The 13,353-nt window shown below is 23.2% G+C and overlaps 1 protein-coding gene across 1 annotated transcript; it reads left to right on the top strand.

Moving 5' to 3' along the window:
- The first annotated feature begins 10,306 nt into the window (after positions 1-10,306).
- On the top strand, positions 10,307-13,353 carry LOC145837056 (uncharacterized). The gene is made up of 6 exons (XM_082944822.1): positions 10,307-10,389; positions 10,463-10,501; positions 10,752-10,889; positions 11,081-11,224; positions 12,587-12,625; positions 13,014-13,353. The coding sequence occupies exons 1-6, from the start codon at positions 10,338-10,340 to the stop codon at positions 13,085-13,087; spliced, it is 486 nt and encodes a 161-aa protein (XP_082800948.1). The 5' UTR covers positions 10,307-10,337; the 3' UTR covers positions 13,088-13,353.

The following is a 13,353-nucleotide window of genomic DNA, read 5'->3' as shown; positions in this document are numbered from 1 at the left end:
TTATAAAACTGTATTACACATCGTTACTAACTTATAAAATAAAAACATAAGTCCGTAACACAAAATGAGTAGTAAATAACGTAAAACTGTTGTAACTGAGCCAGTACTAACTTAAATTAAATTATTTTTATGGTCTTTGACAGTTTATTCTGGCGTATTTATCACAAACTAAACAATTAATAATTACACTCTCTGTTAATTTTAGTCATTGAAATTTTCTGAAACTCAGCTAGATCTGGTAACTGCAGATGTGAAGCTAGTTTTATAACATTTGCTTCTTTGGTACCCATGTTAAGAAAAATAAACTCCATAGATTGCTGGTTTGTGTTCTGTTTGTCCAGCCTACGCATTTCATGAAATAAATTACGAATTTTATTGTCGAACTTTTTCTCGAGATAAGGATATGCGTATACAAACTTGTTCATCAGACCTAAAATGCACTTTAACTCGTTTGTCCGACTTAGATCATCACTTTTCTCATCGTTGTTCGCTGTGAACTCATCACCACATTTACCATCGCCATACTTGCCAACACTGCACTTTCCATCAACAACGCTAAAGGATAACGCTAAAGTACTCCAACAGCCATTCAAGCACTGTCTTTCAGCTCTCACATTCAGCTTACTTTTGAATGGTTCGATTTGGATTCTGTACTGTTCCTTTTTAGGATCCGCAGTAAACTCTGCTGACTGTCTGTTTATGTTGACTTTGTCATTGGTACGCATTTTAAGGAACGCTTTGTAAATACCCTTGACCAGATACCTCAGATGCGGATAGTCTTCTCTGAACAAACCCACCATACTTCTTTCATCTTTAACTTCGTCTTGCTGTTTACTTTCATTGAATATTGTGTATGCAGGACAGTAGTTACCATTGACAACGAACCCAAGTGATGTCATTTTCCATTTACCTTTTTCACCCCAGCGTAAAATTTTCACACCGTAACTGGTCATTATTTTACTCAAGTATAAACTTCTGTGAATTTTTTAACTAATAAATTTGCATAAATTATTAAAAATGTTTTATTTTTTAACTGTAGAACTTATTTAAATTTGAAAATTTTTGCATTCATATAGTTGAAAAATTGAATTGAAACTTATACCAACAAGAAATTTTCAATCTTAATTATTGTGTAAAACTTGCTGTTTTATTAATACTTATTAACACTTTTTAATTATTTTTTTCAGTTTACTGTTTACAATTACAATTCTGTACAATTTTTTTATTAACTTTAAGCAAAAACTATATTCATATTAACTTATATGATTTGTATAACATTTAAATATGAAAGTTTTACCTAATCACAACCCTTCAAGAAAGACTATTGTAACTTTTAAAACATAAAGTTTTGACTTCAGTTTTTATTTAAAAGTTAGCTCATTTAAAAAAAGCTATTTATGCTTAGTAAGACATTCTTTATACTTTAGCTATAAACTTTATTTAAGCAGTTCACTAAATTAATTTTACATTGTTTAAACATAACTTAATTCTTGAAAACAATTAGTGTCAAACTAACTTTAAATTTACTGAATTGTACAAATATATTATAAGTTATATACAATTAATCTAATTGTAAGGTTATTTTACTTAATTTTACTGCAAAATATTTTTCATAAATCATGTTTAAGCATAACTCTGCTTTTTTATTTTATATATGTAAAAACTATAAGGAATTTTTGACAAAAAAAAAACGAAACTTGTATTAAAAACATGTCCCTTTAATAACTACCTACCATTAGTCGTTTAATTCAGAAAGATAATAAAAGTTAACTATCCATATATGTATATATACTTGCATTGTAAAGTCCGTGGATGATAAAAGTTAAACTAGCTACAAAGAGGTTATTTACATTACTGTAAGAAAATATATTTGAAAACTGTGGTGGTTGAAATGCTATTAACATATGTTTTTATTTTATTTTTACTTCACTTCTAATTCAAAATACTTTGTGTAGTTATGCTTATAACTTTATTTTATTTATTGAAAGGTTATTTAAGAAAGCGTGTTAAAACGCTGAAACAGCTTTACAGGGTAAAATTTTATTTCCGAGTACTAAGTTTGTCATATTTGTTTATATATACATAAATATATACTACTTTAAGGTACACCGTTATATTTCCTTAGATCTCGTATACATTTACTCAAAAGCCATAAGTTTTATTCTGTGTTTGTTATTTAAGATAATTTTTAATATTCATTTAAACAATTTTTTTTTAATTTTTTATTGTGTTCTAAAGTAACAGTTACAAAATAAATAAAAAATTAATACGGTAATTTATCTGTCTGTCAAAAAAAAAAAAAAAAACTTTTATAAAAGTATTTGCGTGTTTTTAAAAACAAAAAGATAACAGTTATATAATTAATTTATTCACCTTTCTAAATTAAACCATCATAAATCATATAAAGCAATTAAAGTAGTTTTTAAAATTGTATTATTGTTATGTTGTGTATATAACTTGGCTTAATTAAAAAAAAAAAAAGAATAAGTATACATTAATAAAAACAAATATTCAAGTTTATTAAAAATAAATAAAAATTCAAAAAAACAAACTCCAAAAAAGCTTTCAAAATTTAATTTATTCGACAAGCGAAACGTTTTAATTCATCAAACAAAACAAAAAGTTACTCTTTATAATTTAAAATAACTTTAAACCTTTGTAATCTAAAATATAAAGTTAACAAAAAAGGTTTTTTAAGTTCGTTCATTTAAGCTAAACTTTAAACAATATACCTAAAGAAAAATACTGATTTTAGTTTTTATAAAACGTAATGGCACTGCTTTGTCGATTATTTTTCTATTACGTTATTCTTAAAACATTCTTTGAAACAGAACTATTTTTGTTTTTTTTCTAGTACATAATAAAACTTTTTTACAATATACTATAATTCTATGAAAATTCTTAGTAAATATTTCTATAAAAAAATATATATCATATTGATAAAAGAATTTTGATCTTAAGTATAGTTTACCTCAATTGTAAAAAATGCTTAAAAAAATCATTTAAACCTCGTGTTTAATGCTACGTAATTTAAAACAATTTAATTAAGCTTTTTATTTGTGTTTAATTTGTAAAAAATCAATTTAGATAACACAAAAATTATCAGTTTTAGATAAGTTTGAACTTCCATTTTTAGGAATTTTGCTGATAAGATAACTATTGAACTTTAAGTATATCTTTATTTCGATACTGTAATGTGTAGCAAAGAAGGCTTTAATTTATGACAAAAAAACATGTTCATAACTTTTTAAACATGTGATAACTTTTAATTTAATTCAGTTATAAAACAGAAAATTACTACTTAAACATATGTATGATTTTAAAATGTAATTGTTTCTGTACTCAATATGTTTATCTTTTGTCACATTCTGTCAGTACTAAAACCGATAGTTTATATATAATCAATATGTTTATTTTTAAACTAAAACCTCGAAACTTAACAAGCTTTTCGATTTGTTAGGGTATGTTTTAAAAATAAATTTTAAACTCTTTGTTTATTTTCTGAAAATTAGTTAGTCTTATTAAATGAAAGTTAGTGACATCTACTACATAGTAAAACTTTTTGTTAGAGAAACCTTGTAATAACTACTATTATTTTTTTTCTAAGGTGATTTTACAATGAGCAATATCAGGATTTTATTTATATTACTTAAATAACTATCATCCTAATTTCGAAAATAAAAACTATGAAAGTGTTAAACATATTAATTTTTACATAATTTTATTTATAAAATAAAACTTTAAAGTATCTATTTGTTCAGCTAAACTTGACTATTTCATTTCAGGGGAAACAAACTTATTTATAAGTAACAAATGATTGATCTATAAAATTTTCAATTTGAAAAGCAAAAATGTTTTTTTGTTTTGTATTAAACAAACAATGATAAGTTGTACTACAAAAATTTACTACTTACATTCCATATGTGCTTACCAACATTTAAGTTATAATAATAATACGTAAAAATGTTTACAAAAATACAAAAGAGCTATTCAAATGCATAAGTATTGAGAATACTACACAAAACTATAAATTTCAATTAAACAATCAAAATACCTACAACGTTAATCATTCTAGATAAATATCATACAAAGAAATTGTAACCAAATCATGTTTTTACAGTTCAAATAACAATTAATCAATTGGTAGAACTCAAAAAAGGAGAAAAAAAGATATTTTAGGTGATTGCTTCTTCACTTAAATTGTACATAATAATATCAAAAGTTTTAAATAAATCAGTTTTTAAGTTTTCGTCATAGCAAAATTTTTAGAACAAAAGTATTACTTTAACATTAAACTTTTATATTTCTATAAATTTAGAATTACTGTAAATAGTAAACATGATATTTAATGTTACTTGAAGTACACAATGTAGTTATTATCTTTTAATTTGTCTTCAAACAAGTAACAGGAACCGGTATACTTGTTTGAATATTTTTTGCTTTAACTATGTCTTATTGCACTAGAACTTCTTAAAAAAAGTACTGTATAAATATTCATTAGTTATACAAGTAAGTAAAATAATTTTATATGTATCTTTTTTACCTTGGTTGAAAAAAAAGTTTATTTTTTGGTTTTGTCTAAATATTTAAAGCGTAATTTTGTAAGCCAAAAATTAAAAGGTTTAAAAAATGTTAGTTTTGGTAAACAGGGTAAGGCTTAATCTAAAGTACTTTGAATAATATTTTTATTTTGTGTAAAGCGAGAGCTGACAATGAAAAAAAAAACAACAAAAAACATGCTATTAAATTTTCTTTTAAATTTAATAAAAATATGAATTAAAAGTAAAACCACTCAAACATTTCAATTTTACTTTAAAAAAATACTTGACAACATATCACAACCAAAACTTAAATGTTTTAATATTTTTTAAACATAGAATTTTTAATGGAATACTTAGACATAATGTTTTGAAAATATTTTATCAAGTAAAAATGTTTAGATCAATATAGATATCACTAGAGTATTACAACTTTAAAATTTTGGTCTTAGTTAGTCATTCTTACAAACATTAAGTATGATGTAACTTTTGACAATTCTGCTAATCGAAGTTTAGAATTTTTGTGGTTTTTAAATATGTATCGGGTAAGGTTTGTAAAGTTTGATTACTTTTGTGGTTGTTATTTTGCTTAGCGGAACGTTTTAATGAGTGAAAATTCATAATTTGTTTAAAATATTGATTGACTTACATCGTATATGAGTTTATCTAGATACAAAGTTATAAAAAGTTTTTGATATTACTTTACAAAAACTTCATTTACTTGAATTTCAGTTTACCATAAACCTTTTTAAATTAAAAATTACTAAGCTTTAATAATACGTTTATAAGACATCATTTAGAAAAAAAGCATTGTATATAAAGTTCCTTTTCTTTAGTTTAAACCTGTTTAACATAATCTTATTAATAAAGCATAAGTAATGCCAACTTCTTACAGACTTTTGTCTGTACAGAGTTTCAACCGATATATGCCGTAATGTCTATTCTTAAATAGCACTTTATAATGTACGTGAGCGGTTTACGTGATGAAAAATAACAACATGAACTTTAATACTTGCGGTGCAACAGTTTAAAAGAAAAATTACACTTAAAATGATTTCGGTAATTCAAAGTATTTTGAAAAATTTCATCTGTTTTTCAATATAAATTTTATTTTATTTTTCTCTACGAAATTTTTAATTTGTCATAAAAGTTCTACAACATCAAAAAAAAAATTGATATTCATGGTCTTTTCATAACCGCGTTTAAATATTGCAGAAATATTTTGTTTGTTTGTACTTTAAGCTTTTCTTGGTCAAATATAAAGCTTACCATTAGTATATAAGTAATAACTTTTGCAAACGGTTATCTCTAACTTTAGTGTAGCCGACAGAAAAATAAAAGTTTTGATTTTTTAAAACATTAAAGTTTTATGTTGGTTTACACAAGTCAGTTTTAGTCAATTTTTGTTTTCTTCTACACGATTTTGTTTTTAACTTTTACGTACAAAATAACAAAAAATATTCTTTACTAAACTTATTTTTAAGACTTTAAAGTTATTAATTTTTGTATAGATATGAACAATTTTAGGATGTTAAACCTATAATAGCTTTTTCCTAAAGTTTAAAATTTCATTTTATATATTTCTAATTATTCTAAATGGAATTAAAAAACTTAGACAGAAAATTTTACCACATATCTGTTGAAATAAGCTTACTAAAAGTCTTGTTTTAAAAAATACTTTAAAGAAAAGTTTAAAACTAAATGGACATAAGTTCAGAACAGTAATTACTAAGTAAGTAAAGATACTTAAATAGTATAGTTTTATTTAAATGAGATGAGGCAAAACCTAAACTTTTATTACGCTAAAGGTAATATATAAAATAAAAAACCAACTATTCCTGCTTAAAATTCGATTTAATTATGTAAGTCTTATAACTTAACTCTGTATAACATTTTTATACTCTAAGAATACTTTAGCGGTCTTAATACAAGCATTTTGGTGTCAGCTTAGTGTTAAACGTAAAGTGATTTTGTGGTTTAAATCAGGGTCAAAGTTGGCGGGTAAAACGTTAAAAATCTTGTAGTACAATACAAAAAAAATTGTAAGCTTTAAAACTTTAAATAAAACTAGATTAAATTCTTCCTAAGATAGCTTAAGTAATACTTTAAGTATTTTAATTCAAGCTTGAAAGACATAACATTTAATTTAAAAAAATGAAAAAAAAAAGGTTTTACAACAATTGAAAAAAATAACAATCATATAAATTACAATTAATTAATGTATTAATTTATTAAAATAAAAAAATAAATTAGTTGTGTATAGTATAAAAAACTACTAAAATTTTTAAACTATTTTTTCTAGTCATACGTATATAAAAAGTTAAATATATTGAAATACAATATAGTTCTTATTACTTGGTAGACCAGCCAATTTGTTCTTATATAAATTGGTTTACTTATAATGCACTAGTTTTTAGAAATAATTAAATGTATTCTTTTTTTAAATATAATAAGATTTACTAAATCCTTATAGAAAAAGAAAGTATAAAGAACTCACAAATAGAAACATTTAAACAACATATTATTACGTAGTTTTTGTTCAAAGTTTACTTTGTACTATTTTTCAATAAAAGTTGGAAAATTAACAAATTATTTATACGGTATTGGAATTATACGTGAGCGTTTTGCGTACTTTTGATTTAAGTAATTTGTCGTTAAAAGAGTGTATATAAGTATATCAAAGTAAAGTATAAAATTTAACCTAGGGTTATTTATTTTGAGTTATGTGTAAAAGCTTGATTTAGTGTTTAAAATGTATTACTCAATAAAAGATATACTGTAGCTCAAATAGTCACAGGTAAGCTATTAGATAAAACAAAAGCATTTGTGTTTCAAAAATAAATTCTGAAGACTGTGTTTAGTGCTACAGTTTTATTCGATATTATTTCCTGTTAGTTAACTATTAAACCGCTGAATAAGAATGTTTTTCTGTGAAATTGTATTCATTTAAGAAAATTAAATTTTAGTAAAGCTTTTATTGTTACTTTGTATGGTTTAATATATTAATAACAAATTTATAAATAATAGTTTGAAATAGTTTAAAGCAATTTATTTAATTATTCAATTTACTAATTGTTACTAACTGATTATATTTTCTGTTTTAATTTATTTTTATTGGACCATATAAATTTTTACAAGTAACGTTTTTAGAAATAAAATTCGCAATTTATATCTTACTCGTAATAAGAAAATAAGACCTAAGTTTTTAATTTTTCAAATAAAATTCTAAGGGTTTGAACTTCAGCAAAACTTATGTTATTGATATTTTGTAATTTTATATTAAAGAATTGTAGTTATATTATACTTACAAACACAGCGGACTAAAATATAGAATATAAAAAATAATTTCGACCATAACTTGTCTTTCTTTTATGTAGCGCTTTAAACTTGTCGTGTACTTATGATAATATTTTTTTTTTCTACAACGTATAAAAATAATAATTTACACAACTGAAAACTAAAAAATCCATATTAAAATTTCAATGTGTAGCTGAATTGTGAAGGAACGAATTCAACCCTGTAGTATATTCAAATATAAAACATCTTCAGTAAGGTTTTATTGTTTATTTAACAAATAAACAAAGGTGAGATTTTTTTTACTGTTTGACAATACAAAAACAAATAGATATCTATGAAAGAACTTATATTACGTAATTTTGTTTTAAGTTTTAACAAAAATTTGCATTTTAGTTATTCTTTATTTATCTAACATAGTCTTATCGAAAATGTTTGAGTTTAAAAAAGTTATATAACGGTCTGATAAATATAATTGTAAAATAAATTATGAAAGCTTTGTGAATAAATACTTTGGTTTATATCTCATTTGACAGTTATTTCTAAGCTCTTTAGCCTTTCTGATTAAATAACGGCCTGAGAAGTTTTTTTTTCTAATTTTTTTATCGTCTACAACAATTTGAAGAAAATTATGTTATTAACCATAATGAGCTACAAACTTGTTTTACAAGCAGAACTAAAACTATTTTTACTTTTATTAAAATATTTTGATAAAAATTATAAAATTTGGAAACAAATATCATAAGTACAATAAATATCAAACCACTAAGTAGCATGTGGTAAGTTTAATGTAAAACTAATGAGTCAAACACAAATTTTTTAACAAAAAACCTTTAATCTATGTAATAAAACTAAACTTTTTAGCAAGTTATTCTAATTTAAACACTAAATTGCGTGAGTTTAGGCAGACTTTCTAAAAATAGTTTTATCTCGTAATATCAGAGTTTTTCAATTTCAGAGTATTTGATACTATTAAAAGTCTTTTTTACGACTTAAAGTATTAATTAGAAAAGATTAAGAATTGGCAAAATCTACTAAATTTCAATTCTTTATATGCACGAAACCTACCACTTAAGATTGTTGTTTTATTCTGAAGTAAATGTATGTTAGTCCGATCAAAATTGTATAAACATGTAATAATATATATATATTTAAATTTCTGTAGTAGTATTATGCATAAACTCTACCAGTTTAACAGTAGTGATTATTAAAATACAATTTACTCTAAAACTCATATATACATGTAGATTTATTGTACAGGCAGAACATATGTAAACTTTTATTTTGTTTATACCTTACACGTATGTCGCACTACTTATTCTATAAACTATAGAGCACTACAAACCAAACTAAACAAAACAAAGCAGTATATAAATATATATAGCATATAACAAATATAGCAGTACCTTCCACTATGTTTGACATTTTTTTTTATTAACTCATACTGTGTATATTTTTAGTTTTAGTTTACCTGTTATACTGTAAAATGAATCTTAAAAAATGTTTTAGACTTTTCAAACAGAATATTTGTTATAAAATATGTACAACTAGACTTTTACTAAATCTCAAAAAATATTAAGGTTACAAGGCTTCTTAAAAAACCTTCTAACATTTATAAATTGTTTTCAATGTACAGTATAAATCAATACTTTTTTGCTATTTTTATGACTGTTTTGTTGTTTTAGAATGGATTATACACAATTAAATTGTAAATGATTTAAGCTAGAAAGGGTTTTTAATTTTAACTTTTAGCCATCATAGCGCCATGTGTCTAAAGCATGTTACTAAATATATCATTCAACGAAAAACTCTATATGAGACAGTTGATGAAATAATACTAGTTTTATACTTAAAGTAGAAATACATCAAATTTGTATTATTATTTTACAGTTTTTTTTTCTATGAGTATTGTTCTACTTACACTATTATGTTTTTTACATACTTGTTCGTAATAAGTGAATGTAAAAATAAATAAAAGTCCTACCTATTTTTTTTTGTTTGTTTATACGTAAAGCTAACATTATTAATTGTAACGTACATTTTTCAGTAGTTTCAAAGCATTTTTATGTTATAATATATTTTAAACGGATAGTAAAAGTTTAATGAAACATTTTTTAAATAAATTATATTACACATTTTTGAGTGTTTACGAAAGTTAAACTGATTTTACTTATATGAAACATAATGATAAACAAATAGAATCTGATAACTAAAAAGCGTTATCATAAACATAAAAACTTAATCCTAGTTTAATACTTAAAATTAACATTTAACAGCCAATAATAGATTAAATTTGTTAGTGTTGTAATTATGAGTTAATTTATTCATTTTAATAGTAACTCAAAACATTTTAGTGTTATTGTAAAAGCGTTTTTTTTAGTTTTTAACCTATTAAGAAAAAATAATTCACTTATAATGCGTGACTTTTTATTTTACTAAAACTTTCAATAACAAAAACTTTTCAAAACAGCAAAGTTATTTTTCAGATCAATTATAAAACTAAACATGATCACTAAATTTACCTGCTTTATTTATCTAACACTAATCATAATAATAGGTAAGATTATATAGTTTTTGTATGTACAAAAAGTTTGTCAAAAAAAAATTTTTAACAATAATTTTGAATTTAGGCTCAGTGGATGGTAGGTCAATAAGAAAAAAACAACGTAGTTAGTTTGTATTTTCGTACCTTAAAACTTTTTAACTTCCTACTTGTTATTAGAATTTCGGTTATTTGATAAAAAAAAAATAGTCAAAAAAAAACAACAACAATAGTAGTTAACATATTTCGAAATTTTAAAATTACTGATAGCTTAAATTCTAATACATTTTTTTGCTGTTACTTTTACTAATTTACTTTTGCGGAATTATAAAAACGACAAAATATTTTTAACTAACTATTTTTGTTTTGCTACGTAGGTAATTTACCAAATAGAAGACCTTACAAATTATTTTCAAGAAATCATAGTGGGAAAAGGATCAGCAGTTTTAGGTTACGAAATAATATAATTAAGACTCGGAAAATTAACGAAGTTTACAGCAACTATTTTGATAAAAGTTAGTGTTTAAAGATATGTAACTTATAGGATTTATTAAATTTTACGTATTCGCAAAATCAGTTATTTTAGTAGTTTAGTTTCGAAAACCTATTTACATATTTTTTAAATGGTAATCTGTTCAGTATTTTTAATATAAAGCCTTATTTCTAGCAAAGTTTTTATAACTTTAAAATGAAATATTTCTTAAAGATCCTTATACCAAAGCCACAAATAAGAACATAGGAACGGTCGATATGATTAAAGATGATTCTGATTTCATAAAAGCAACCTCAACAGTGAATTTTCCACAAATATCTGATGACGACGACATGATAACTTCTTCTGGTGATGAAGGTAAAAAATAAAATATTTGTAATTTATAAAACTGCAACTAATGCTGGCAAAAAGTATAAGTATTCCAAGAATTTTTTTTTTACTTGGTAGCTGGCCGGTAACTTAATCGTTCTATGACGTAAAAACATCCTCTGTTGGTACATTTTTATTAACACCTCATTGTCAGTTAAACGGAAACAGCAATGATTTTTAATTGATTGCAAATAAGCATAAATCGATAACTGTCTAAGACAAGCCACGAATTTAAAGTCAAAAGTGAATACAAAAGAGCTTTTATGTTAAAGTTTGCAAAATTAGAAGAAACAACTTTTACGTAAAAAGTTCAAAGATTTTTTTTTTTTGATGACTCAAAATATACATAAATAAGTTTAATTATTCTAAAATCTATATCTTTCAAATATATTTTATTCGATAGTTTGCGTATTAGTACCTCTGAGTTCACCAACAATGTATTATTTTTAGAAATTAAATTAAACTTTTAATATTTATGATTAAAGTTATTTTTGATGATATTTTCAGATCAATTTAAAGTAATATACATTTTTTTATTTCTTATGTTACTAAACAAGTTTTAAGTACATTTTTAAACACAAAATTCAGCTAATTTTTGATTAGTTTTCTTTTCTTTCATTTCGTTAAACGGATTATCTTATTACTAAAGATATTAATATTCAAATGATAAAAAAAAAGTGTAATCGCTCGTAAGAAACTTTATAAGCATGTGGTGTACGATTCGATAACCGAAAGGTTCCTTAGTACACCAGGTCCTTAGACCAAACTTTTTGAGCATTTTTGTTTTATCGGTCAATAAACAGCATATATATAAAACTTTTTAAGCTTTTTTTAAATATAACACACAAAATTTTTCAGCAAATAGATAGCTTATGCACATAGTCTATTCATAAATGTTTAATTATGTCTGCTATAAAAACAATCTTATTGAAAAAAAAAAAAAATACTTATTATATATCAAAAAATAAAGCCAGCTTAAACTTGAATAAACGGTTAAGTAACGGTTTTAACTTATATGTATGTATACCAAAAAACTTGGATTACCTTTGAGGTTTAATTTTGGGTGGTATATATGGTATGCAAAAACTAACAATTTGAAAAATTAGACATTTTTTGTTTTTGAATACTTAATTGCTTGAAAAATTTTATTTCTCAAGATATAGTTTTTGTTAGCTAAACTACAATCTTTTTTATTTTATTTAAATAAATAAAAGGTGTTTTTTAAAATTAATAAACTTACATTTTGCTTGCTTTTAAACAGCTTTAATTTGATACAATTTATTACTTAAAACTTAAAATAGATATATGCTTGAAATATGGAGTTTGTTAATTTAAACATTTTTTTAATAGAAATCTACAATTCAACAGAAGAATACCTCCCAAAAAAAGGTATATTTAACTTTTTTGTAAAGTTCTTCAATTTTTATTATAAAATTACACTAATAAGTTTTAAACTATTACAGGTAAAAATGTATAAACAGATAAAAAAATTGTTTAAAATATTCTATTAGACTTTATTATATGAAAAATAGGCTAACTGTTTAACATGATTAAAGTTTTAAACTATCTAAAAGCTTTAGGTAATAGTTTAGGTATATACTGTTTTTTGAATAAATTATTTTGATATATTTATATGAGAAGAATTTTAGAACTAGCTTTTTTAGACTTGGTAAAAATAGAACTATTTGGTTTTTTTAGCACTTTGCTTTTGTATGTCGTTGTAAAAAATGAGTTATAACAAATTTTTGATACTAAAACCTTTTTTTAACCAAAACAGAGTCAACTCATTTTGTCGAAACTGAAATCATTACTCCTGAAAGAATTGACGGTTATTTTCGAGTTAATAAATAAAACTTACTTCTTTGTATTTTTTAGAATTAATTTATCAGCAAAAATTTTCCTTTTGAAACTTATGTTAAATAACATATATAGTTTTAGAACTTTTTTTATTCAATTTTGATTTTTAAATATTTTCTAAAAAAAAAAAATTTTAATACATAGTTCATACAGCAAAACAAAAATTTATTGTTTCTATAAAAACATTCCAATTTTAATACGATAAGTTATGCAAGACTGTTTTTCACCTACTTTCGTAATTTATTTGTTTCTTTATTTTT

The sequence above is a fragment of the Thalia democratica genome, chromosome 5 (assembly GCF_965202585.1).
Source record: "Thalia democratica chromosome 5, ktThaDemo2.hap1.1, whole genome shotgun sequence".
Taxonomy (NCBI): Eukaryota; Metazoa; Chordata; class Thaliacea; order Salpida; family Salpidae; genus Thalia; species Thalia democratica.
Note: the sequence above shows the minus strand (reverse complement) of the source record. Positions and strands in the feature narration are given on the sequence as shown.